The 22,066-nt window shown below is 48.0% G+C and overlaps 1 protein-coding gene across 1 annotated transcript in view; it reads left to right on the forward strand.

The window, feature by feature from the left end:
• The window catches only part of LOC123025172, a 91,899-nt gene that overhangs the window by 11,589 nt on the left and 58,244 nt on the right, over positions 1–22,066 (forward strand). Inside the window, exons 8-25 of the mRNA XM_044433686.1 lie at positions 3,337–3,440; positions 4,524–4,689; positions 6,029–6,211; positions 7,656–7,800; positions 8,082–8,240; positions 9,048–9,172; positions 9,886–10,143; positions 11,271–11,423; positions 11,855–12,039; positions 13,433–13,615; positions 14,692–14,783; positions 16,067–16,239; positions 16,908–17,067; positions 18,231–18,310; positions 19,033–19,213; positions 19,529–19,684; positions 20,537–20,670; positions 21,218–21,376. Coding sequence (XP_044289621.1) covers positions 3,337–3,440; positions 4,524–4,689; positions 6,029–6,211; positions 7,656–7,800; positions 8,082–8,240; positions 9,048–9,172; positions 9,886–10,143; positions 11,271–11,423; positions 11,855–12,039; positions 13,433–13,615; positions 14,692–14,783; positions 16,067–16,239; positions 16,908–17,067; positions 18,231–18,310; positions 19,033–19,213; positions 19,529–19,684; positions 20,537–20,670; positions 21,218–21,376 — 2,796 coding nt within the window. The remainder of the gene's footprint in view (positions 1–3,336; positions 3,441–4,523; positions 4,690–6,028; positions 6,212–7,655; positions 7,801–8,081; positions 8,241–9,047; positions 9,173–9,885; positions 10,144–11,270; positions 11,424–11,854; positions 12,040–13,432; positions 13,616–14,691; positions 14,784–16,066; positions 16,240–16,907; positions 17,068–18,230; positions 18,311–19,032; positions 19,214–19,528; positions 19,685–20,536; positions 20,671–21,217; positions 21,377–22,066) is intronic.

Raw genomic sequence — 22,066 nt, forward strand, 5'->3', positions numbered from 1 at the left:
CAGGGAGCCGTAAGAAAGGAGATCAGATGGGGCCTTCAGCCCGTCCACGTTGTACCCCGCGGTTTTTCAAATGAGACCAGAGACCGGATGGTAAAATAGGAGAGGAGGTTTCTTACCTGCGCAGGGGCCACATTCATACGGGAATGTGGCCCTGAACAGAGTTGGAATGAGATTTTTATACTTTTACAATCAGCTTTCGGCAAAATGGGGAACAATACAATCAGTCTTTGACAAGAGTGAGAACAATGGCGACAATGGGGAGTTACAGAATCACATAAGCAGCAGTTGAGCAAGCGATATACAGAAGCAGATTTGGTTAGCAGTAAGTTTTATCTTTTAATTTACACCTTTTAGGTAATCTTTGCCCATTACAGCTTTGGTAAGCTTTTTCCATTTTCTGAGGGAATTCTCTGAGACAGCTGCTAGACGTTTCGATTGAGCTAGAGCCTAGGGGAGCCATGCCTATTATGAATGCCCTGAAACAGCTGATAGATATTCCAATGCCAGTTGTTATGTTAATCATGGGTAAGACCTGCACAGGCAACAGAGAAGAGCACCAAACACCATCAGTCCATCTCTGATGAGACGGATTGCCGCTGTGGCATTCTCAGAATGGGACTCGGAATATCTGGGTTCATCTCAGCCATGAAGCTCTTTGAGTGACTTTGAGCCAGTCCCTGCCTCTTGGCCTGACCTACCTTGCAGGGTTGTTGTTCTGAGGATAAAATGGAGAGGAGGAGAATCTTGTAAACCTCCTTGGGCTCCTTGCAAGAGGAAGCCAGGTGAGGTATAAATGTAACAAGGATGAATTCTTTTTCCATTTTAATCAGAGCTGGGAAACGCGTAGGCCTCCAGACATATTGTTCTCCAACTCCCATCATCCTCACCCACCTGGATGAGGCTGATGGGAAGTGGCATGCAATCCGTCTAGTAACATTGGTGGGATCTGTATTGCTTTTCTATTTAAATTATTGGTTGCCAAGTTTGTTTTTCCATGTGACACATGCTTGTGCTGGTCCTGATTGCGCACCTTGCACAACTCTCTCAATTTGCAAATCAGCAGCATCTTTCTCCTCAGCAGACTGAATCAGCCCCACTTCAGCCTCCTGAGGAGTCTGTGCAAACTTCCCACAAACTTCCCATTGCAAAGTGAGCAGAGATGGCAAATGGAAACGCTAGAGAAGAGGTGTGCCTACGTTCGCAGGATCCTGTCCCTTTGGCCCATCACTTGCCCGTCCCTAATTATTCATAATATTCATGTTTTGGTCCAAACAGACTTTCTGCTGTTTTCCATATACTTTCTGTCAACATTTTCTAAACCCGAGTTATATTCTCAGCACTGACCCACCCACCCACCCCTTCCTTCCTATCTCCACCTCCCCAGCCTTAAACAACAAAACCGCCCTCTGGTCCAGGAAGAGGCTGATGGGAACTGTCCACAACATCGCCTGGGAAACGGCCTCTTCACTAGCCATGCATAGTTCCATTTCTCTCCTTCGCATTGTTTTGCCTTTGAATGGTGCCCGATTATGCACTTCATTCAAGCCACAAAAACAAGCATCAACAGGGTGGGTGAAGCCCTCCCAGATTCCTATTGAAAGCATGACGGAAACACCTTGTCACTCACCAGGATGCTGCTTAAAGACTGCTCAAATGCCTTTGTGTGGACAGATTGAATTTAAATGCAGATGAAGTAATGGGCCAGTAAGTGAGCAAAAATGTTAGACAGGGCAGGAGCGGGGGAGCTGTCTAAAGAAAGATGGGGTGGAGCTGGGCGGGACGTGGGCAGAATCCCTTCTGGGGATGGATTATCTGATGGGCTGACAGATCCAGAGAATTAATCCCCCTGTGTGGCCAAGTTTGGATGGTGGCGTTCTTAATTTAACGAAGTCTCAAGCCAGCCAATGGCTCCTATGCTTACAGGCTCAAGGTGGGTAAAAACATTCAGATCTGCAACCCACAGAAAGCTAACACCACCTTAAATAAAAATGCCCATTTTAAAAAGCAATAGGAGCCGACTTCCCCGACTACTGAATTATTGCCCAAATTAGACTACATTAGTCTACAGACCTAACAAAAATGTTCAGGCCATGTACGGGAGAAGAATTGTTCAGAGCATAAAAGGCCATTGGTAGATTGGATGATTGCCCGCATAACACTAGGAATAAAAGAGAGCTATGTTTCAATTGTTTGCTGAAAACAATCTTCCAAAATTCAAAAATGCCCTCATATTGGGGACAGGAAGAACTTGAGATGGGAAGCATGTGGGAGAAAGCGCACCAGATGGGTTTCCACACAGGCGCTTTCTTGATGTGTTTTCACAAGCTTTTCTTTTCATCCTTGAAAACTGAGGCATAGATGCCAGAAGAATAAGTAAATACATTTTAAAACTTATTTTAAAAGTTGCCTGATCTTGATCAGCAACATGTTGAGGCCCTAATTTGAATGGGAAGGCAGTGTGGAGTTCCTGATGCCAGAAACTCTCAGATTCTGTTTTGACCCCGTGTGTATGCCAGGCGTGTTCCTGCTGAAGGCAGCCTCTTCAGAAAATGCCCCGCTTGCTTACAGACTGTTCAGTGTTTGTGGAAAAGGAGGGCTCAGGAATGGCTTCCAAGAACAACAAAATGTGGCTGCGATTTGCAGCCAGTGCTGTGCCAAGAAGGTTTTTCTTCAGAAAGAGAGAGAGAGAGAGAGAGAGAGAGGCAAAGGGGCTGAGGGAGGGAGAGGAGCAGACAGTTCTTGTAAGAAAAGGGGGAGGCAGAAGCTGTGCCAGCCCCAGGTTTTGAGACAGGGCGGTGCAAGGGACCGAAAAGATCCACTGCTCAGAAAGGACGTGCATACATTTGCATGTGTTAGTCTTCATGCACCCAGCGTGGGGATGCGTCTGTAAGGGAGAGTTCCTCCGCAGGACATCCTTATTTATAAAAAGGGGTGTATGGACAGGGCAGAAGAGGGGATTTTGATTCAGAAAGAAACCTCAGGCGGAAAGATTCCAGGGGTGGCCCAGGGGAACCAGCCCTGTGGACACAAAGCCAGCTCATCCAAGGGGGTCAGATGCTTAGGGACCCTGTACCTTTCTTTCAGGAAGTGCCCTGGACAGCAGGGCAGTGGGCGGAGCTGCTACTTCTCCTGGCCCAGAGAGATGCCACTAGCTGCTCGACTTCTCCTGGCCCACTGCCTCTCCGGGGCAGCCACTTGCAGGCTGGCAGAGGGCTTGGAGTTGCCTTGCCCAAGAATCCTCAAAACCCTGAAGGACAACCAGCCAAGTCCCTGGAGTTGCTGGGCTTTCATTACAGACCGGGTCGCCTGGGCTTGACCTCCCCATGTTCCTTCTAGTCTGCAGATCTGTTCGTGGCGCTGGTGTTCGAGCTCCGGTCCCTCTCGGCAGGTGCCCTGTTGAGCCTATGGAGGACAGCCTCATCTGCGTGTCGAGGCGGCTGGTAAGGCAGCGAACCCAGAGGGCTGGTGCAGCACACACACGTGGAGCACTCCAAGGCAGTTGTGAGGAATTTTGTGGCTGAGGAGGGGCGGCCCACGCCGTGGTCCTCTCCGCCCTCTTGCACATGTCAAAAAGAGCCCACTGGGCGGACAACCTGCTCCCCTGCAGCTTAATTCCAGGAAGTCTTGTGCAAGTGATCCCTTCAGGCCTTTGGCAAGATCGATCTGCCTTGCCTTGCCCAGAATCCAGTGGAGAGGAAGATCGAGAGGAGGGGTGGGAAGGGGTCTGTCTCCACCCCCTTGAAGCCGCCATGCATTGCAGGCCTTCTGGCAAAACTCATACTTGGGAGGAAGTCCCGCCTTCTAACCCTCCTTGGGTTCCTCACAAGGATTAAAACATTCGGATATAAATGCAATATAATGATAACATTTGGCCTTTGCATAGCTAGACTTACAAACAGAAATAAATACTGCTCTATATAGAATATAAAGGGGTGCATGTTTCACGCATGTCGTTTGCAATTGATTTATTCAGATTTCCTATAAGAAAACTGTAGTTTTATCTTATTTTGACTCCTACACATTTGTTTTGTTTTAATGAAATCCACAATCCAAAAATCAATGCATGGAAAGAGAATAAACAGGAAGAAGCCGGAGACAGAAACACCGGCTGCAACAAAAGCAGGGAGTCCAAAACATTGCATTTCTTTCCACCTTGGCCATGCCCCTGCACTAATCGGAATGATTTTTCATCCGTAGAAACTCTGCACTTGCAGTGCGGTTAGCTAACCAAACAGATTCTGGATGTGGGACTCCTCGTTTGCAGTGGCCACTGAATTGCCTGTAATTGCTTCCATTAGGCAGTGGTCCTTGGCCTGCACAACTCACAGAGGGGAGAAAGGTCAACGGTTGCTTTTATTAGCAACAAGGCTGGATCCAGGGATTTAGGTCATCTGCACCAGACAAATGTTCCATAGAGGCTTGTTTTCTCTCCAGCCACACAAGCTTTATGGAGACTGTCTCCTGACAGCCTGCCACCCTCCTGGCTCAAAGAGGATGGTCTTTCTGCCTCATGCTCCTTTCAGGAAACCTCTCACGGATGCTCTCCCCTCCTGCGCCACCGAAGCCTGTGTCGTTGTGATGAAAGAGGTCATTGTTTCGGAAGAAGTAGAAGAGGACAAAGTGGAATCTTTCCTTCGGTCACTCGCCTTCCTGCCCAAACCCACCACAGGCATGATCGAGGCGCTAGCTGTAAGCAGACCAGCTGATCGTCCCAGCATGAAATTGGGCTTGGGTGGAAAGATCGTATTGCGTACACACAGGGTGCAACATGTGTGGCGGGCTAGAATCTTGGGCCGCAAAACCACAGTTCTGTGGAGCAAACCAGGCTCTGCCGGGGGTCCCCACCTGTCGCGAGCTGGGCATTCCCTCCCCAACAAGACAGACTCTCCAGCACTTCTCGTAAGCATCTTTGTTCTACATAGAAGACTAAGCATAAACAAGGAGAAAGGCTGAACCCTCTCTGCACGCCCTTACCCAAAGCTTTGCTTATAAACCCTTCAGGGTCCGTCTCTGGAGGGAGGGGGTGCTGCATTCTGCCAGCCTGAGGCTGTCGTGATGGGCCCTTGGGTCCAATTCCTCAGGAGGCGGGCGTTCTTCTTCCAAGAGACTATCCAGTTCCAAAATCTCCTCCCGCTGCATGTTTGTGTCCATCTTCTCCTCTGTTCCCACAGGTGGGGAGACTAGCCCCTGTGGGTGCCCTTGAGCTACTTTCTTCCAGAGCGGGCTCAGACTGGTACTGAGAACCTGGGCCTGCGGGTGCAGGCCTGTCCGTTGCAACAACAACTCTGCTATCAGCGTTTGAGCTCTGAGCCTCATCTGGTTCAGCCTCAGACTCTGAGCTACCAGTTCCACCAAGACGGTCAGCTTCTCATGCACACCTGGGAATCTGCCAGGGCACATGCACACCATAACTCCCAGGCCACTGGAGTTGTCCCCAAAATAAAGTCTCCTTTCTCTTCCCCGAACCATGGAACATTTTACGGGTTCCTGGTTTTCTTCATCCTAAAAAGTTGACATGCCTCTTCAATAATTAGCCATTGGCCATATGAGGTTTAATCCATAAATGCGGATAATCTAGCCAACACTCCTGCTCTATGAAATTCACTGTCAAGAGGTGGCTGCTGGCTTAGATCTCTTTTAACGTGGTCAGGTCATCTCCAACTTGTGGCAATCGTATGGATGAGGCCCTCCATGAAAAGCCCCGCTCAGCTCTTGCCAACTCAAGGCTGAGCCGTCCTTTATGGAGTCGATCCATCTCTAAATTGGTCTTCCCTTTCATCTGCCTTCAGTTTTCCGTAACATGATTGTTTCTCCACTGAGACTGGCCTTCTCGTGCTGTGCCCAAAGTAGGACTGCTTCAGTTTCATCGTTTTGGCTTCTAGGGTGAACAATATAAGCTTGAACTTGGAGCGATCACAGAACTTGGAGAGGTCACAGTCAGGTGATGGAGGTGCCCGCTAACCCAGTCTCCGTGCATTCTACTTCGTAGATTTGCATGTGTCCATGCATTTCTTTCTTCATGCCCCAGACTCTGCTGAAGTTACCAGGAGAAAGACAGAGTGCATTTTTGGGAATATCAGCCCTGGTGAATCACTTCTGCTCCATGAGGAATGACTGTGTCCAGGAACCGGCCGTGAGAGGCATTATGAAGATTCTGGAAGGGCGGCTGGGAAGGAAATGTACCTTGCATGATTCCAGGGGAATTGGACAGGTAAGTCTGCCTGCTGGTTCAGCGTGAGGAACCTCTTTGGGTGTTGACCTCTTTGGTTACATTTCCTTATGGGAAAAATCTCTGGGTAATGGAAAGGCTCGTACCGAAACATTCCATTTGCAGAAGAGTAACTACATTCATCACCGCAAAATCTGCTAAAATCAAGACAATCACTACAGTTCAAGCTTTTGTGGAATAGTGATCTGGTTGTGGAGAAGAGATCACGTTCTTAGGTTCAACCAGCCCTGATCTGACTGTTTTATTTCTAAGATGCTGTGTAGACCTATCTCCAGCCAAAGAGCTACTCTCTGGAAAGCCCATTCTTGTGATAGATAAAGGTACCACTCAAATGCATCTAATTCAGCTTTACTCTTGATTTCCAGATGGAGCTTGTTTTGAAAGCAATTGGAAACGCAGGACTAGCTGCAGCCCCTCTTGCTCCTGTCTTGACATCCTGCGCGATGCTTAAGAGCAACCCCACAGAAATCCGGCTGGCTGCCGTCGAGGCCTTCCGACGCATTCCTTGTGCGAGTGAGGTGGGTCGCCTGCCACTGGCTTACTGGTGCTATGTTGTCATCTGTGCTGTGTTGAATAGAGGATGCGTGTGAGATGGGCAGAGAAGCAGGTTGGGCCGGGGGAGGGAGCAGCGAGGCTTAGGGTCTTCACCGTGTCAGCCTGCCAGCACTTTAAAGACCGGCTCTTCTCATGTACCCCCCATTGAGGGCGGTTAGGTGGATGGCCAAGTGATGGCCTCCTCTGCAGTGGCCCCACACCCAAGACGTCATTGGGTCCTGCAAGGCTTCATCCCTGCAGTGTTTCAAGAAAACCCTGAGAACATCCCATTTTGGCCTTCACCTGGTAGATTTCCTGCTGCGGCCATTTATATTGCTATTTCAGACCAGATCAATTTTCTTATGTATTTTATGTGCATACTGCCTTCTGCCTTGAAAAGCAATCAGGAAATGTTTTAAATAAAGTATGGGGAATACCTCAGGTCATGTATACCTGGCCAGAGAAGAACGGCATCCTCAAAGGAGAGGGCATCAGCTACTCTGCATGTATCAGTGCAAATTTAGAAATAATGATGGGCATTTAAATAGAATCGCCACAAGTCTCACCATAATGGGGGACCTTGCCTGGCTGCTCTACCTGTTGCTCAGGTGCTCAGTGCAGTGCCGAGGCCCCTTTCTAGCAAGGACTGGACAGCCTGTCAAAATGAAGGGATAGCTCTCCCAATAGAGGACTGTTCCCTGCCAAATCGGACACATGGCCACCCTGATGCGAAAGCAGCACTCATATTCCTGCTCTGGAGTGAGGCGCTCGATTGCATTTCCCATTGGCCTTCAGGGCATGGAGACGCCGGTCCCCAGGCCTTGCTTTGAGAGGTCGGTCGGAGCCACCGCAGCCTCCTGCAGCGATCGCATTGCCGTGTTGTTCGTTCCAGCGTGCTGCCTTGCTCCATCTGTATCAAAACTACAATGAGAATGTAGAGATAAGAATTGCTTCTTATCTGATGTCCATGAAATGTCCGAGTGAAGAGTTGTTTAACCAAGTGAAAAGGACTCTGCAGGAGGAGAAATCCAGCCAAGGTAAGACACAACCATTCTTCACTCCTGGGGTGAAGAGCCTTGGGTATGTGGGACGAATCCAGCCATTCGGGGGTCTCCACATGGCACTCTGAGGTGCTCAAGATGCAAGATGGGCCATGTCCATTTCCCTGGCCACATCCTCTTTCCTCAACCCCTGATCCCTTGGTGGTTTTCAAGCTTATGCATGGATTCTCTGCCCCTTATTAGAAGGTTGGAATGCTTTTATCTTCCAAAAATGGAATAGTTCTCTGGTCTGTACTTGCCCCTTATTTCAAATTCAGTGGGTTCCTTCGTCTGGAGTCATCTTTCCGAACTCCTGGGAACAGATGATCCACTGAAACAGCATCTTAGGAATTCCCTTCCGGATGACATCCTTGACAAGCACTTTGATGGGGAGACATGGAAGTATTCCTCATATTCAGATGCTACCATCCGTTCAGGTAGGTTTGAAAATGAAGGGGTGCATCTTACAGACTTCACAATGAACAGATGATCCAGTTCCATCCTTCTGCTTAAGACTGAGGTTGAACGGCCATCAAATCTTCGCTTCCTGCAAGCTTTTTCGGACAAATAGGCAGCATCCAAAGTTGTGCTACCATTCTGCACAATTGGTCTTGCAGTGGTGGGAAGGGATGGTTGCCAACACTTTGCTGGAAATTGGTCAGGGGTGTGTAATATGGGTCACAGATTAATGCAGGTATTTTGCCCTGTCTGGCTCTGAAATCATGAAGTTCCTTCAAATTGGACAAGCCGTCTGTGATGAATGAATGAATGAATATCTTTCAAAATGGCCAGAGTACTGCTCAGCCCTTTCAACTCAAGGCTGGGGTTTCCTTTATGGAATCATTCCATCTGGTGTGAAAATGCACCTAGATTTAATGCAGAAAGGAATGCAGCTCACCATCCGATGCAGACTTGAGTGCAAACGACCTTCTTGATGCAATTGAGAGAACTCTGACAGGTTCATGCTTTGCTTGATTCGCACAGCCCATTTTTGAATATGTGTTGTTATGACTTCGAATGTGTTCTTGGAATTTCAAAAGAAATCCTTCCCCTTGGAAAGCAAGGCTATCAGGGACAGGAGTTCCCACCTAGTGCTCTACATGCAGAGGATGCTGAGCTACACAGCATCATTCCATTGCGCGCATGCATGTGCAGGCGCATGCAGCCGGGGTGGCACAGCAGGTTGCCTTGGCAAGAGTTAGGCATCTCTTAACTGACCGAGATGTTGCCATTTTATATTGCAGCAGGAACGGAAGCAGGTGCAAATGCCGAGACCAGGATCGTCTTTTCACCCTCCTCTTTCATCCCTCGTTCGCTAGCAACCAACCTGACCATCCATCTCCTGGGACGGGCAGTCAATCTCCTAGAGGCAAGTTCTCCAAATCATTTTGCTAATCGCATCCCAAGGGCAGGGTGTCCAAATCTGATTTCTATGCACAGGAATGCAGGATATCTATTCGCTGGAGCCTTGGAAATGGCCTTATCCCAAGCCAGATGGCCGGATCCTTCTAGCTGTGCCCTGACAAGCAGCAGTCCCTCAGGGCTGGAAGCTGAAGTCTTCTGAGCTCTTTCAGAGATGCCCGGCTCCAGCATCCACAGGCTCAATGCATCTGGCTGGAGCACCAGAGAGAGCGCCGAATGAGCACCTGGCTCCAAAAAGGTCTGAGTCCAGACTGAAGCCTTCTATGCATCAGTGCAGACGCCGCCTCTGCCCCTTCCTGCCAAGTGGAAGCCCTTCAAGGGACGGGCCTCCAGCCAGTGCTTGGCACTCCTCTGCTTCTCCAGGAGCTCGGGGAAGAATGCTCATTGCTCTTCCCTCTTTCAGACGTGTTGGCATGATCCGACTCCTGCAGGTTTTACTCCCTGAGCGACGGGGTACTTTGTTCTCCTTTCTGTCATACTTGATCATTGTGTGCTGTCTCATTGTATGTTCATTAGAAAAAGCTGTTTTGTGTTCTCCGCTAGTGGAGATCCTAGTGGTTGAAGTTCTGCAGGTGTGTATATCCGATCAATTAAATGGGGCTGGCTCAAATTTCCTGAGCCGGCCCTGTAGCCTTCCAAACACTCTGCCTAATTTCCTAGGTTGGGGTAAGGCTGGAGAATGTGGAGGACACAGTGCAGAAATTCTTTGGCTTCCAGCCAGTTCAGAACGCCAAAGGAAGTTTCTCCAGGCCGGAGCCTCCAGATGAGACCATACACCAAACTCCTCCAAATAAGCCAAGACCCAAGAGATTCAGCCACCACGGTGACCTCCCTCCCAAAGAACACAAGCCCAGGTTAAGAAAGGAGGAGAACTGCCCAAGGGAGCAGTACAATAAGATGAGTGAGTTAGTGAAACAGGTAACTTACTCTGTGATGTATTTTTCATCTAGTACTGTCTAATGCTATTGGAAATTCTCTATTAGCAGAAAGAGCACATTGGAATTGTCCTGTGGGTCTTTAGTCCCATATTTGCCATGTCCCAGTTTTAGGGGATCTCAAGCAAAGTCTGTAACACAACATTTTTGAAATGTTTATGAAGAGGGGCCCATTGGAATCAGAAAGCCTGGCACCTAATTCTATCGAGACAGACATGCTCAGGATGCCCCCATAAATGAATCAGTGCATCTAATAAATGCAGAAGGAAGGAGAGGTCTTAGGACAAGGGAAGCAGACATCCCTCTCTGCTCCTCTTCCAATACCCCCGGCGGTTATTTGAGTGAGGCAGGGCAAGGAGGCAATGCCAAAGTCCAGTATTCAGTATGACGCCTGCACATGAACTGTTCTGTTGAGCTGCTGTGCCCTTCAAGGGGCCCGGCTCCAGCAGGTTACAGCTCTAGACACTGTGAATGGCCATCAACACAGATGGATTTGCAAGTGGACTGAACAAATTCCGGGAGGGGGAGGGGAGGCGGCGATGGCTCCCAGTGTGGAGGTTGGGCCCACTCCTCCTATTATTATGATAATATTATTATTATTATGAGAGCCAGTGTGGTGTAGTGGTTAAGAGCACGGGACTGGGACTCAGGCGATCTGGGTTCTAGTCCCCGCTCAGCCATGGAGCCAACTGGGTGACTTTGGGCCAGTCACAGACTCTCAATCCAACCTACCTCACAGGGTTGTTGTGGGGATAAGTTGGAGGAGGAGAATGATGTAAGCTGCCTTGAGCCCTTTGTAGGAAAAAGGCAGGATATCAATCAATCAATCAATCAATCAATCAATAAAATTAGACAGCCTGCAAAGGTGCCTGAATCAGATTCAGTGGTTTTATCCACCAGGCCCAAGTTCCTGGCATGGCCCCTGGCTTCCCTCGGGGAGCAGTGCATGCTCATCCTTGATGCAGACGCTTGAGGTCCTCACCCCCTTACATCCCAGTGATAAATGCTTCCTCACCAAGCAACCAAAAAAGAGAAGGAATTGCTTTCTGACACTCGCTTTCCCGCTGAGTTGGCATTCTAGCTCGCTCACGTTCTGTCCCTGTGCTTCAGTTTACCAAAAGAATGGGAAAGAAGAAGCCCAGATGTGCTCTGAGCATGAGAATCTTTGGGAATGAGCTTGTCATTCTGGACTGTGGGGATCTCAGAAGTCAAGCCAAACACCACTACCTGAATCTGGCAGAACTCATGGTGAAACTATTGAAGGTAAGCAAATCAGGAATGGGTAAACAGCCTTCCCCACGGGAAGTTTTGGACTAGTCAGTTCCAGCGTTGCCAGCAGGGATGATGGGAACTAAGTCAAAGGCATTTTCCAGTGTTGGCAAAGCCCCAGCTTTGGGCCAGCCACCCTCTCTCAGCCTAACCAAGCCATCGCAGCATTTTCAGCTGTTCTTGGCTGTGGCCTGGCTGAGCATTCCTGAAATTGCAGTCCAACACATCTGAAGGGGACCAGGATGGCTTCCTAATTCGACCCGGTGATGGTGGGACACCATCCTTGTCTCCCACTTCAAATCCTCCAGCTATCAATGCCCATCAGCCAGCAACCTCTGTCACACTTCTCGTGGAAAACTGTTCTTGCATTGTGACTTTATGCTCTCGTATGTTTTTCCTGCCTTCCCGTTCTAACCTTCCAACAGGGACAAGACATCCAGTTTAACAAAAGGATGAGTTTGGCAACAGAGGTGCTTCAGTTTCCATCCCTCTCTGGTTTGCCGGTCCTACTTGCCCTGAACGCCTCGGCAGCAGTCAACGTGACGATGAAGGGCAACCTGGACTTCAAGTCAAGGCACCATTTCTTTGTCAACGGCTATATCAAGCCAAGGTCGAGTCTGGCTTTTGAGTGGGGCAGGGTGTGCCATTTAAAAGCAGAGACTGTTGGAGCAGGGCTGTTCAACCAAGCTCTATCGCAGAGAAGAGATAAAAGTTTGATCTACAGAGAAATGGAATTGTTCAGATTCCATGTGCCCTGGTAGTTCTCACATATCAACAGGGGCAAGCAGTAGATGTTGCCAGTAATCTCTCCAGCATTTCACGGGTGAACACAGACGTTTCTGTGTAACACACTATTCATTTTCAGGGGTTATTTATCCATCTCGTTACAGAGCCCACAACATTTTGTTGCAATGTACAGTACTCCTGTTATCTGGATATCCTGCCACTTTTTATTTTATCATATTGATCAGGCAATCAATTGCTTTTGTAAACCGCTTTCTACCAAGATCGATGGCACCCGATAATACTCACTTAACACTGTGACCCTTTGAGCAGCCACAATCCTCATTGGACCTTTTTGGAGGTTCCTCCCAGGTTTTATTTCTAAAGGATTCTTTGTACTTCTTGCTCCATGTCAGCTAGCAAGCCCCGTTACAGAACGGACCTCATATCACAGAGCAGCAGGTGATTGGGATTACAGAAACTCTGCTATGGATCTGGTTCAGGTCTTGCGGCCAGTTGGGCTCATGTGGAATTATTACAGTTGTCTGTCTGTCTGTCTGTCTGAATTATAAACCTCTGCCATACCTCTATAAGGCTCTCGGAAAGGTATAGAGTATATTAGAGTTTGTGTGCAAATTTAAAATACATTTTAAAACTAATTTATCATATATAGTAGATCTACTCCATATTAACCAAACGATAGCAAGTGTATTTAACTCGGTATGCACTGTTGCTAATTTTTTATTTTTCATAATACAAATAATAATAATGAAAAGTTAGAAACATAATCAAATTCAGACCAGTGAAATCACCCCTGATAGTAAAGAAGGTTTGCAGAATCATGAACTTAATCAGTTCAACATAGAACAGAGACTCCATTTTTATCAAAAGAAATGATTTATTGCATTACCTCTCTCCACTCCTGTTACGGATCTTCTTTCCACTTCCTTCTTAAGACAATACGCTAAATATCTCCCACATTAGTTTGCATGTTCAAAATGTTTTCAATTTAAAAATCTCAACTTCTTTTGTATCTCCTCTGTCTCTAACACGTCTAGTTTATTTCTTAATTGTCTAAATTCAGTTCAAATTAATTTGTCTTGTTTTTTATGATGATCCCCGAGTATTTGAATTCATTTCAAAAGTCCTTTCTTTGTGCTGACCTCTCTCTTTCTTCATCAGTCAAAACTGTCTGTTCAGAGGAATTCTTTAATTGTCTTTTAAAAGAAAAAGAATGGGGTTTTCACACTTGTCTGCATTCCTTTGTGCTGTTATTGCAGTGCTGTCTTTCAATTATCTGCTCAGATGGGAACAGTGGGAGCTCTGGGGAAAACTGGTCTGAGCTGGTCAATGGGACTGAGGTCATCCACTAGCCTTGATGGAGGGATCCAGGTGAAGAAGGGGAAGGAGCTTAAAGTGTTTTTGAATACTCCTGAAGAATCCATGGAAATCGTTGATTTCAGGTAAAAACATCCAGGGGTATCCGCATTGTTTACCTAGGTATGTCATTACAGCCGACTCCAGTGGCCCTGGGGGCCCTCCTCCATCGCAGCTTCTCTTTCCAGCTGCATGGGAGCTATCCATGGTGCTGAACGCCGTGCCCAGGTTAGATTCAGTACCATGGATAGCTCCCGTGGAGCTGAAAAGAGAGTCTTCAATGGATGAAGATCCCCATTGACTTTGGAGCCCCACCCTGTCCAGTCCTTGCCCCCCATATCTCATCAGCTCCAGCCAGTGCAGCTAATGATCAGGAAGGAAACGAACAGAATCTGGCGGGCCGTGGGCATCTACACAATGCTCATATTGCCTCTGGTGATGCAGTTGTTGTCCTGGGAGCCGAGGAGATCTGAGTTCTAGCCCCTAAGCCAAGCCCCTCATTATTCTCTTTGTGCTGCTCATGCCATGAAGACTTGCAGCCTAGCTCCAGCAAAACCAACATGAAAGTATCTCACCCTAGCAAGTCCAGCTCTAGCTAGGCAACCTACTGATAGTCGGGCTTAGAGGAAAGGCGGGCAGATTCCCACAGGCACCCCATAGTTAGGTGCTGGAATGCAGGCTTTGTTATCATCCCTGATAGCAAAACCCCGCCCATCAATGGGTGCCCATGTGATGAGGCTGGCCGTTGTCCTTCGGCTCTGCTGAGCCAGGCCTTTAGCTGAGGCAGACAGGGTGAGGCCTTGGCCCCGCAAATGGAAGACCTGCATGGGCTACATCTGCCCAGAGCCTTAGGCTGGATACTGGCCTGCCAGATGGCCATGCCCCTTTCCCCAGACTGCTGATAGTGTTGCAAGTGTAAGGAGCTGCCCATTGTGCTGAAGCCCGTCCTCAGAACAGGCTCTGCACTGCCGCTGGCTCCTTTACGTTCAGCCTGGAACTTGGGGTGGATACACTGGCCTCCCGCACTGCGTCCTGCAGGCGTTGCTACTCGGAGACCTTCAGCCTCTGAAATTTACCAATGGCCTCTTCACTAAGCATTGGTTAGAAAGGTGGGGAAAAGGGAATGCCAGTTTTGAGTACTGTCTTTCCTTCTCTACTGCAGCTCTAAATTATTTTTAAGAACAGCAGAGGAAACAGAAACTGTGGAACGTTTCTCAGACCACATCGAAACTAAATCTTGCACAAATGAAGATGGTAAGGAGACTGCAGCGATGCTTTTCCAATATATTAGAACCATTTTCGTGTTGTTCCTAAACATGGGCGAGAGCAAGTTTTTTATGATCTTTAGTGAATGCAGAAAATAGAAATTCTGCATATGGAGCTGTATTTTACAGCAAAAGAAGAAAAACAGAACTGAACTGGAACTGATTTAGGGCATAACCCCCTCCCCTCACAACCTAATAATCCTAACTCAAATTTGCTGGCACAGTAATTATGCAATTGAACATCCTGCATAGTTCTGATAGAAATTAAACAGTTCAGTGGTTCTTGCTCAGATTAATGCCTATCAGTTTTGCTGATTTTTTTCATTTTTCCATCCTTAAGTGAGCTTCATTCTAGGATATTTTCACCAATATATGCATGTGTGTGTTTGTGGGTGTATGTAGACTTCTACAGTTTTGCATGCATTTTTGATCAGCAAATTGAGTCACAAAATCCAGAAGTGCAAATGCCAAAGGATAGCTCTGCTTCAGTTCACATACTGATTCTGGAAGTGCAGGTAAGGTATGTGCACCTTAAAAAGTGAAGTGAAGAATTGTACCCTCCATCCTGAATCACTGAACTGAACTGTCTGCTTGATATGTTTTATAATGCCAAGCCTCACTGGAGGAATCACAGAGGAGAAAGATATCAAGGGGCAGCTCATGCCAGAAATCCAAGAGAATCCCAGAGCTTTGGCAGAGTTGGCTTTGGTGCATCCCATCAACTCCATAGACCCTGAGAGAGAAGAGAAATAGTTAGTTAGTTGGTTAGTTAGTTAGTTAGTTAGTTAGTTAGTTAGTTAGTTAGTGAGTTAGTGGATTTCTTACCTTCCCCATTAGCCACATGACTCCCGGGGTGGGTTACAACATCTCCGTAGCTGAAACTTCTCCGTTTCCTGAAGCTTTTCATATTGCCTGACTACTACAGAGCACCAAGCAGTCAACTTTAGCTAGAAAACCAAGCAAATGTTGGCTCTTTTGGTACCTAAGAGCTACTTCCAATTTCATCTTTCTGTTAGATATAGCCTGATGCTGCGCAAAGAAGATGTGGGCCATTGGGAGGTCTAGGGGCCTAAATGCCCCTCAGATTTCTGAAAGATACTCAGTTCTGCTTTTGGCCATGCTGGTAAGGGGATGCTTCTGAGCGCCACCTGCCCTTGGGGATTTTCTGGATAGTCTGCTCCATAACATCTTACTTGCAAATAGGCATCATGTTCTCTTGGATTAGCCCAAGCAAACCATCTCTTTCTGGCTTCCCTCTGCTTTTATACCCAGTGTCCAAGGCACTCGGCTGGCAACTGTGCTCAGAGTTTTCTTACCCTGCCAATGAAACCAGTGGCTTCCTCTTCCCTTTCTTCAGACCAGCAAAAGCTGCCGTAACATTAAAGAAGCAGGACAGAAACCTACACCAGTACTTACTAAAAGCTGCCTACAGTTATAATGCTCAGGTTGGGATCCTGTTATTCAGTCTGTATTTGTATTATATGTCTAGACGTTTCTGTGGGGAAAGGGTTGATCCAAGGATTCATCCATTCATTCTCTCAACTTATCAATAGTCTTCACCTCTGCGCTTCTTCCAGTTCTGGAAAACGGGGCAACTAACCACACACACACAGAGAGTGTAGCATCCTTGCAATGGCAATATTTTAAAACAGCAGGATCTCTGACCTTATTGGACCCATGGGCATGTTTGCAGATGTCAGAAACTGCTGTGGGGCCACCACAAGATGGGTCCTGCAGAGGGTGTGGCTAGTCAGGTGGCTGCCTTGGAGTCAAAGGCAAGTAATTCATGCAAGAATCCAGGGACATGAAGAGAAGAGGTCTCAGCTCTGAATCCCATTAACACATATGACCTCAGTTGGGGGCATCTTGGTCCATCCATGTCCTCTCCAAGGTGGGCAGGGGAGATGTGAGGCAAGCAAAGCTGGTACCTGATGAAAGGTGGGGGTAATGGATGTCATGGAAGGCATATGCCCATCCTCTGACACCCACCTGCCTTGGGTGATTAAGGTAAGCTCCCCTGCTCTGGGCAAACAGAGGCGTTTTCCCCCAGACTGCAGCGGTTGACCCTTCTGCCACACACGCCAGTCCCCCTTCTCCCATTTATCTTGCACAGAGGGGTTCCTGGATCCCAAACGAAGCTGGCCTGCATTTCTTTATGGGGACTCCAAAAGCAGAGCTGCAAAGGGATGTGGCCATCCACATCCATGCCAGCCTCCCCCAGAAGAAATTTGGAATTGAATTTATCCACCCAAAGAGAAAAATAAGAATGAACGGTAAGGAGTTTTGCCAAGAGGCTTTGCGTTTCGGCTTAAAGGCCCCTGAAGTGAGAGGCTGATGGCTTCTCTAAGGGTGGAGCAAATTCCACTGCATTGCCACAGATGCCTGGCTGGGGATCCTGAGCCTTATGGTCAGGCACAACTGGCTGCAGAAGCCTGCATTAGTGGGCGGAGATCATGGTTCTACCTCTGACCTCTCAGGAAAGGTGGGCGCACTCGCTCGCGCGGGCATCCTTTTCCTCCCCGTAAAGTCGCAACCAGCCTTTAAGGTTCAGCTTGTACAGCTCACTGTCTGCGCATAATGCTCAATCATCATGTGGCCTGGCTTAGACAATGCCCCTTTCCTTTCAGATGTAGGCCCCAAGGCCATGTTCTCCCATAAAAAGAGTATTTTATTCATTTATGTAAACCATTTCTATGCCGCCCCATTCGCAAAAAGCCTCGGGGCGGCTTGCAACGTAAGAACCTTATTCTCTGCTTGCCTAAGTTTTATTTGTTTGTTTGTTGATTGGATTTCTATGCCACCAAGAACTCAAAGTGACTCACATTCTCCTCCTCTTGCTCTCAGTCTTATCCCCAGAACAACAGCCCTGTGAGGGAGGTTGGGCCGAGAGTCTGGGACTGGCCCAAAGCCACCCAGTTGGCTCCATGGCCGAGCGGGGACTCGAACCCGGATCGCCTGAGTCCCAGTCCCACGCTCTTAACCATGACACCACACTGTCTCTCTGTTTTGCATGAGATGTGTTTCTTTTGCCAACATGGCGGTATCTGCTGAACTGCCGGTACTAATGTTCTGCAGAATATGTTGAAACCTGTGAAATCTTGATCTGTCATTTGGTGGGGAACTTGCTGTGCTCGTGTCCTGCGTGTGGGCTCCTGCCCAGGGTCGTGTGGACAGAACGCTGGCCTGGACGGAGCCTGGTCTGATCCAGCAGGGCTTGTCTTATGGCTGAGAAATGGTGTTTCCTCTAGCCAGTGCCAGGCCATAACTCCCTCTCACACAAAAGCAGCTTGCACCTAGAGTTATTATTATTATTATAACATTTCTGTGCCGAAGCCTCGGAGTTGTGCTAGTCTCCCTCGCATGTGGATTATTCTGGTTCTCGGCTGCTGAGGGGCGAACTGGCAATTCTAACTAAGTTTGTTCCTATTCCAACCAGGAAGAATCGAAACCTTCAGGAACACCCGTGCTGGGCATCTGGAACTAATACTAGATGACGGCAGTTTCTATTATATCAAGGTAGGTGCACTCAAAATATAGCACAAAGTCAAAGATGTACGGCACACAGCGGCAAATGCACATCTTGTGTTTCCTGATCATTCCATGTCAGAAGATCCATAATGCATCCCATTACTATTGTTAGGAAAACCGATACAAGTCCTACCGGAAAAACATGGAGTAGATACCCTGCAGAATGAAAACTCTGCTTTATGCAAATATGCCCCGTGCTCACTTCCCAAACTTATACACAGAGTGGAAGTCACGGCATGCCAAACCCCACTTTTCAGAATTTTGGGGCCCACTTAGTAACCCAAGAAATGTGCTCATAAATCCATGTATGAAAGAAATATGCACACAAATATGTGTCTATTTGGGGGAAATACACACAAAATTCCATAATTTAAGGGAAATATGTTTATTTATTTAAACTTTTATATGCCACCTATTTCACCATGGCATCTCTAGGTGGCTAACAACAGATAATTTAAATACTTTATAAAACAAGGTGGCTAACAACAGATAATTAAAATACTTTATACTTTATAAAACAGTATAAATTAATATAAAATTGTATTGTTTTTAATGTATCTTTATCCAAGTGGAGGCAAAATCCTTGCTACTTTATGAAAGGGCATACAATGATGTGTATATTGGAAGAAATGAGCACAAAATACATACATTTTCAGTTGTGGAAAATGAGAAACAATGCCAATCTGATTGACCTCCTCCTCCTCCTGCAGGGAAGGTCAGATCTGCAAGCAGTGCCTGGAGAGCAGAGGTACTCAATCCACCTGGAAGCAAAGCTGCTAAAACATGGAAGCCCCATCATCCTCTCAGGAAACGTGACAAAGCAAGCCGGCAAGAAGATGGCATTTTCAGCATCCTTGATTAACCTGCTGAAGGACACTGCTTTTCTTGCAAGTAAGAACTTGCAAGGAGGGATATAAATGGGTCATTACGTCCAGGGCAGAGTAGGTCTCTCTGCTAGCTGCTCCCCCCCGCCATGCTGAAGTGCAACTAGATATTCTCCTCCATTAGCCACATGGAGTATTGTTTTTAAGGGTCCCCGTAACAACCTATTAGTCCTGCAAAGTAAATGTGGCCTGACTGACCCCCTCAAAACCCCCTGCTTCACCCCCTTGACCAGCCGGATTTGTTCCCTCCCTCCACCTGATGCCCTTCACCAGCAGCCCTTCACAGGTTCCATGTAGCCACTGTTTCTCTTGTTTCCTTCAGTGTGTTTGGAGAAAAAGGCAGACGACAAGCTGAAGCAGTATTCTTTGGAAGGGGAAGGCCACCTTCCAGGGGTGCTCGGCTCCCACGTCATTGCTCTTCTGCAGCAACGAGGGCGTGTTTGGTCCAGTGCCCTGAGAATTAAATACGGATTGTTCGGTACTTCATCCTTTTACTGTATTAAAACACACACACACCCCAAACACACATTTTTATGCTTTATTCCTTTTGCCCACACAATATCCGGTAACCGATTCAAAGACTGGAAGGATATTTCAGACCAAGAGCTGTGATCCCAAAGGTCATAGAATCATAGAACAGGAGAGTGGGAAGGGGCCATGAGGGCCATCAGGTCCAACCCCTGCTGTTGCAGGACACCACGTCACACCATCCCACCCAGGTGATGAGTACCTGCAGTTTTCCACACCCAGCCAGAAGGAAAGGGGGGACCTGTTGATGCCCTTGATGCTCTGGGCGGTAGTAAGCTTTTTGTTTGGAGTGTTTAGTAAACGGGAACTCAGTGCAAACCCTGAGGCTTGTCTTGTTTAGGGGTATAGTTGAGGTCTACTCGGAGTGACACCCTATGGCATCAGGCTTCTCAGTTCTACTCGGGGTGGCCGTGTGTCAGTCCTTTATTTGAACTTGAAGGTCTGCCAAGGACAGTCCTCTTCCTGCGCTCTGCTTCTGTTTCAAGTGCTGCTCAGCCAGACAGAACAGAGTGGCCAGACTCTCCCAACCAGGTGCCTCACAGATGCTTTTGACTACAACTCCCACCATTCCTGACTCTTGGGCATGATGGTGGACGGGAGCCGTAACCCAAAACGTCTGGAGGGCACCGTGCTGCAGGAAGCTTTGGTGTGGCCAAGCAGCGCCGCCTGTCTGTCCTTCCTGTGAGGCGCGAGCTGAGCCTTCCGTGCTCGCATTCGTTCTACCTGAATGCTGGGCAAGGGGGGGCATTCCCTGTCGTAAGGCTGGCCTTTTCCCCTCTGTGTGAACATGTGTCGGGAGCAGGCAAGGCGAAACAGCTTCAGCATGAGTGTAACATGGGCCAGAAGTTAAAAGTGGAGAACCGCTTGCGGGAGGCCGACACACTGGATCTGGACCACGAGCTGCACTGCTCTCAGATTCTCACCTACAACCACAAGGTATGTGGCCAGTGAGGGACACAGGACCCAGGGCTTGGCCATGGACCCTCTGGGGCACGCTTCGGTCTATCTATTTTTATTTATTTACTCGGTTTATGCATTGCACCCAGTCGTGCCACACAGGTCTCCTTCGTCACACCATTGCAAGTTCCCCATTCCTCCAAGTGGTAGGAAGTCCCAGGTTGCTTCTTAATGGGCTCGGTTTTGCTGAAAGGAGACTGTCCTGAGGACCTGCATCCTCACTGTTATTTTTAATGCTCAAAGAGATGTGAAGGAAGGTTAACTTGTTGAATGCAGCAGTTGGGACCTGTAACAGAAGGACCTGATGGTGTGACATTTTGTCGCAGGTCCCACCTGTCGAGATCTGGAGCAAAGTAGCACAACAGCAGGGGGATTCTCTTTGTGGGTGGCAAAATATTGCAGGAGTGGAAGGGCTGGTGATGGCGGCCCCAGTGCTGTTTTGGCGAAACATCACACCTCTACCTCCCAGTCATAACAGTACTGGTGTGTAAAAAATTGTATAAAAAATTAAGATGCTGTTGTGCAGGTTCGTCTGCATCATGAAGAAACCGCATCTCAGCTGCAGTCCCAGCTGGAGGTGAACTATGGAAAACACTGGGATGAAATCAACAATAGGAAAAGGGTGACGATCAGCCAGATATTTAGAAATAACTCTTACCCAGCTTTGACCAGCTATTTCATGGAGGTAAGAGAAACTGGTGGGCAAATTTATTTATTATTATTTATTTTATTTAAAACTTTTGTAAGTCGTCCCTTATGCCTTGGAATCTCAAATGGGACCTTTTCTGGAAAGTGGGGCGCGCCGTCACCAAACCTGAGCTGATGACTTAAAACCCCCCAAGCAGCTGCTGAGATCCGAGCTGGCATGGACTGGTAGCTTTCTTTCAGCTCCAGCTGATCCATCAGCTGCATCCCTACCTGGAGAACGACTGCCTGGCGACAGTGACACACGTGTTGGTGACTTCCTGACCTGACTTCTGTAACGCGCTCTACATGGGGCTGCCCTTGAAGACAGTCCGGATACTTCAATTGGTGCAAAATAGAGCTGCCAGGCTGCTGACGGGGACTGGGCTTTATGTTCACATGAGTCCAGTCCTCCGTCAGCTTCACTGGCTTCCCATTGAAGTCCGGGCCCAATTCAAGGTGTTGGTGATGACCTATAAAGCCCTTAACGGCTTGGGTCCTGGTTACCTGAAGGAGCGCTTACGTCCATATATGCCCACCCACCCCTTGAGATGTGCAGGAGAGGCCCTTCTCCGGGAACCCTCCGTGAAGGAAATTAGGAGGGTAAGTACTCGGAGGAGGGCTTTCTCTGCGGTGGCGCCCAATCTATGGAATGCGCTCCCCAGAGAGGTCCGCCTGGCGCCGAAAAACA

Source organism: Varanus komodoensis, unplaced genomic scaffold (assembly GCF_004798865.1).
Source record: "Varanus komodoensis strain SLA01 unplaced genomic scaffold, ASM479886v1 scaffold26, whole genome shotgun sequence".
NCBI classification, from domain to species: Eukaryota; Metazoa; Chordata; class Lepidosauria; order Squamata; family Varanidae; genus Varanus; species Varanus komodoensis.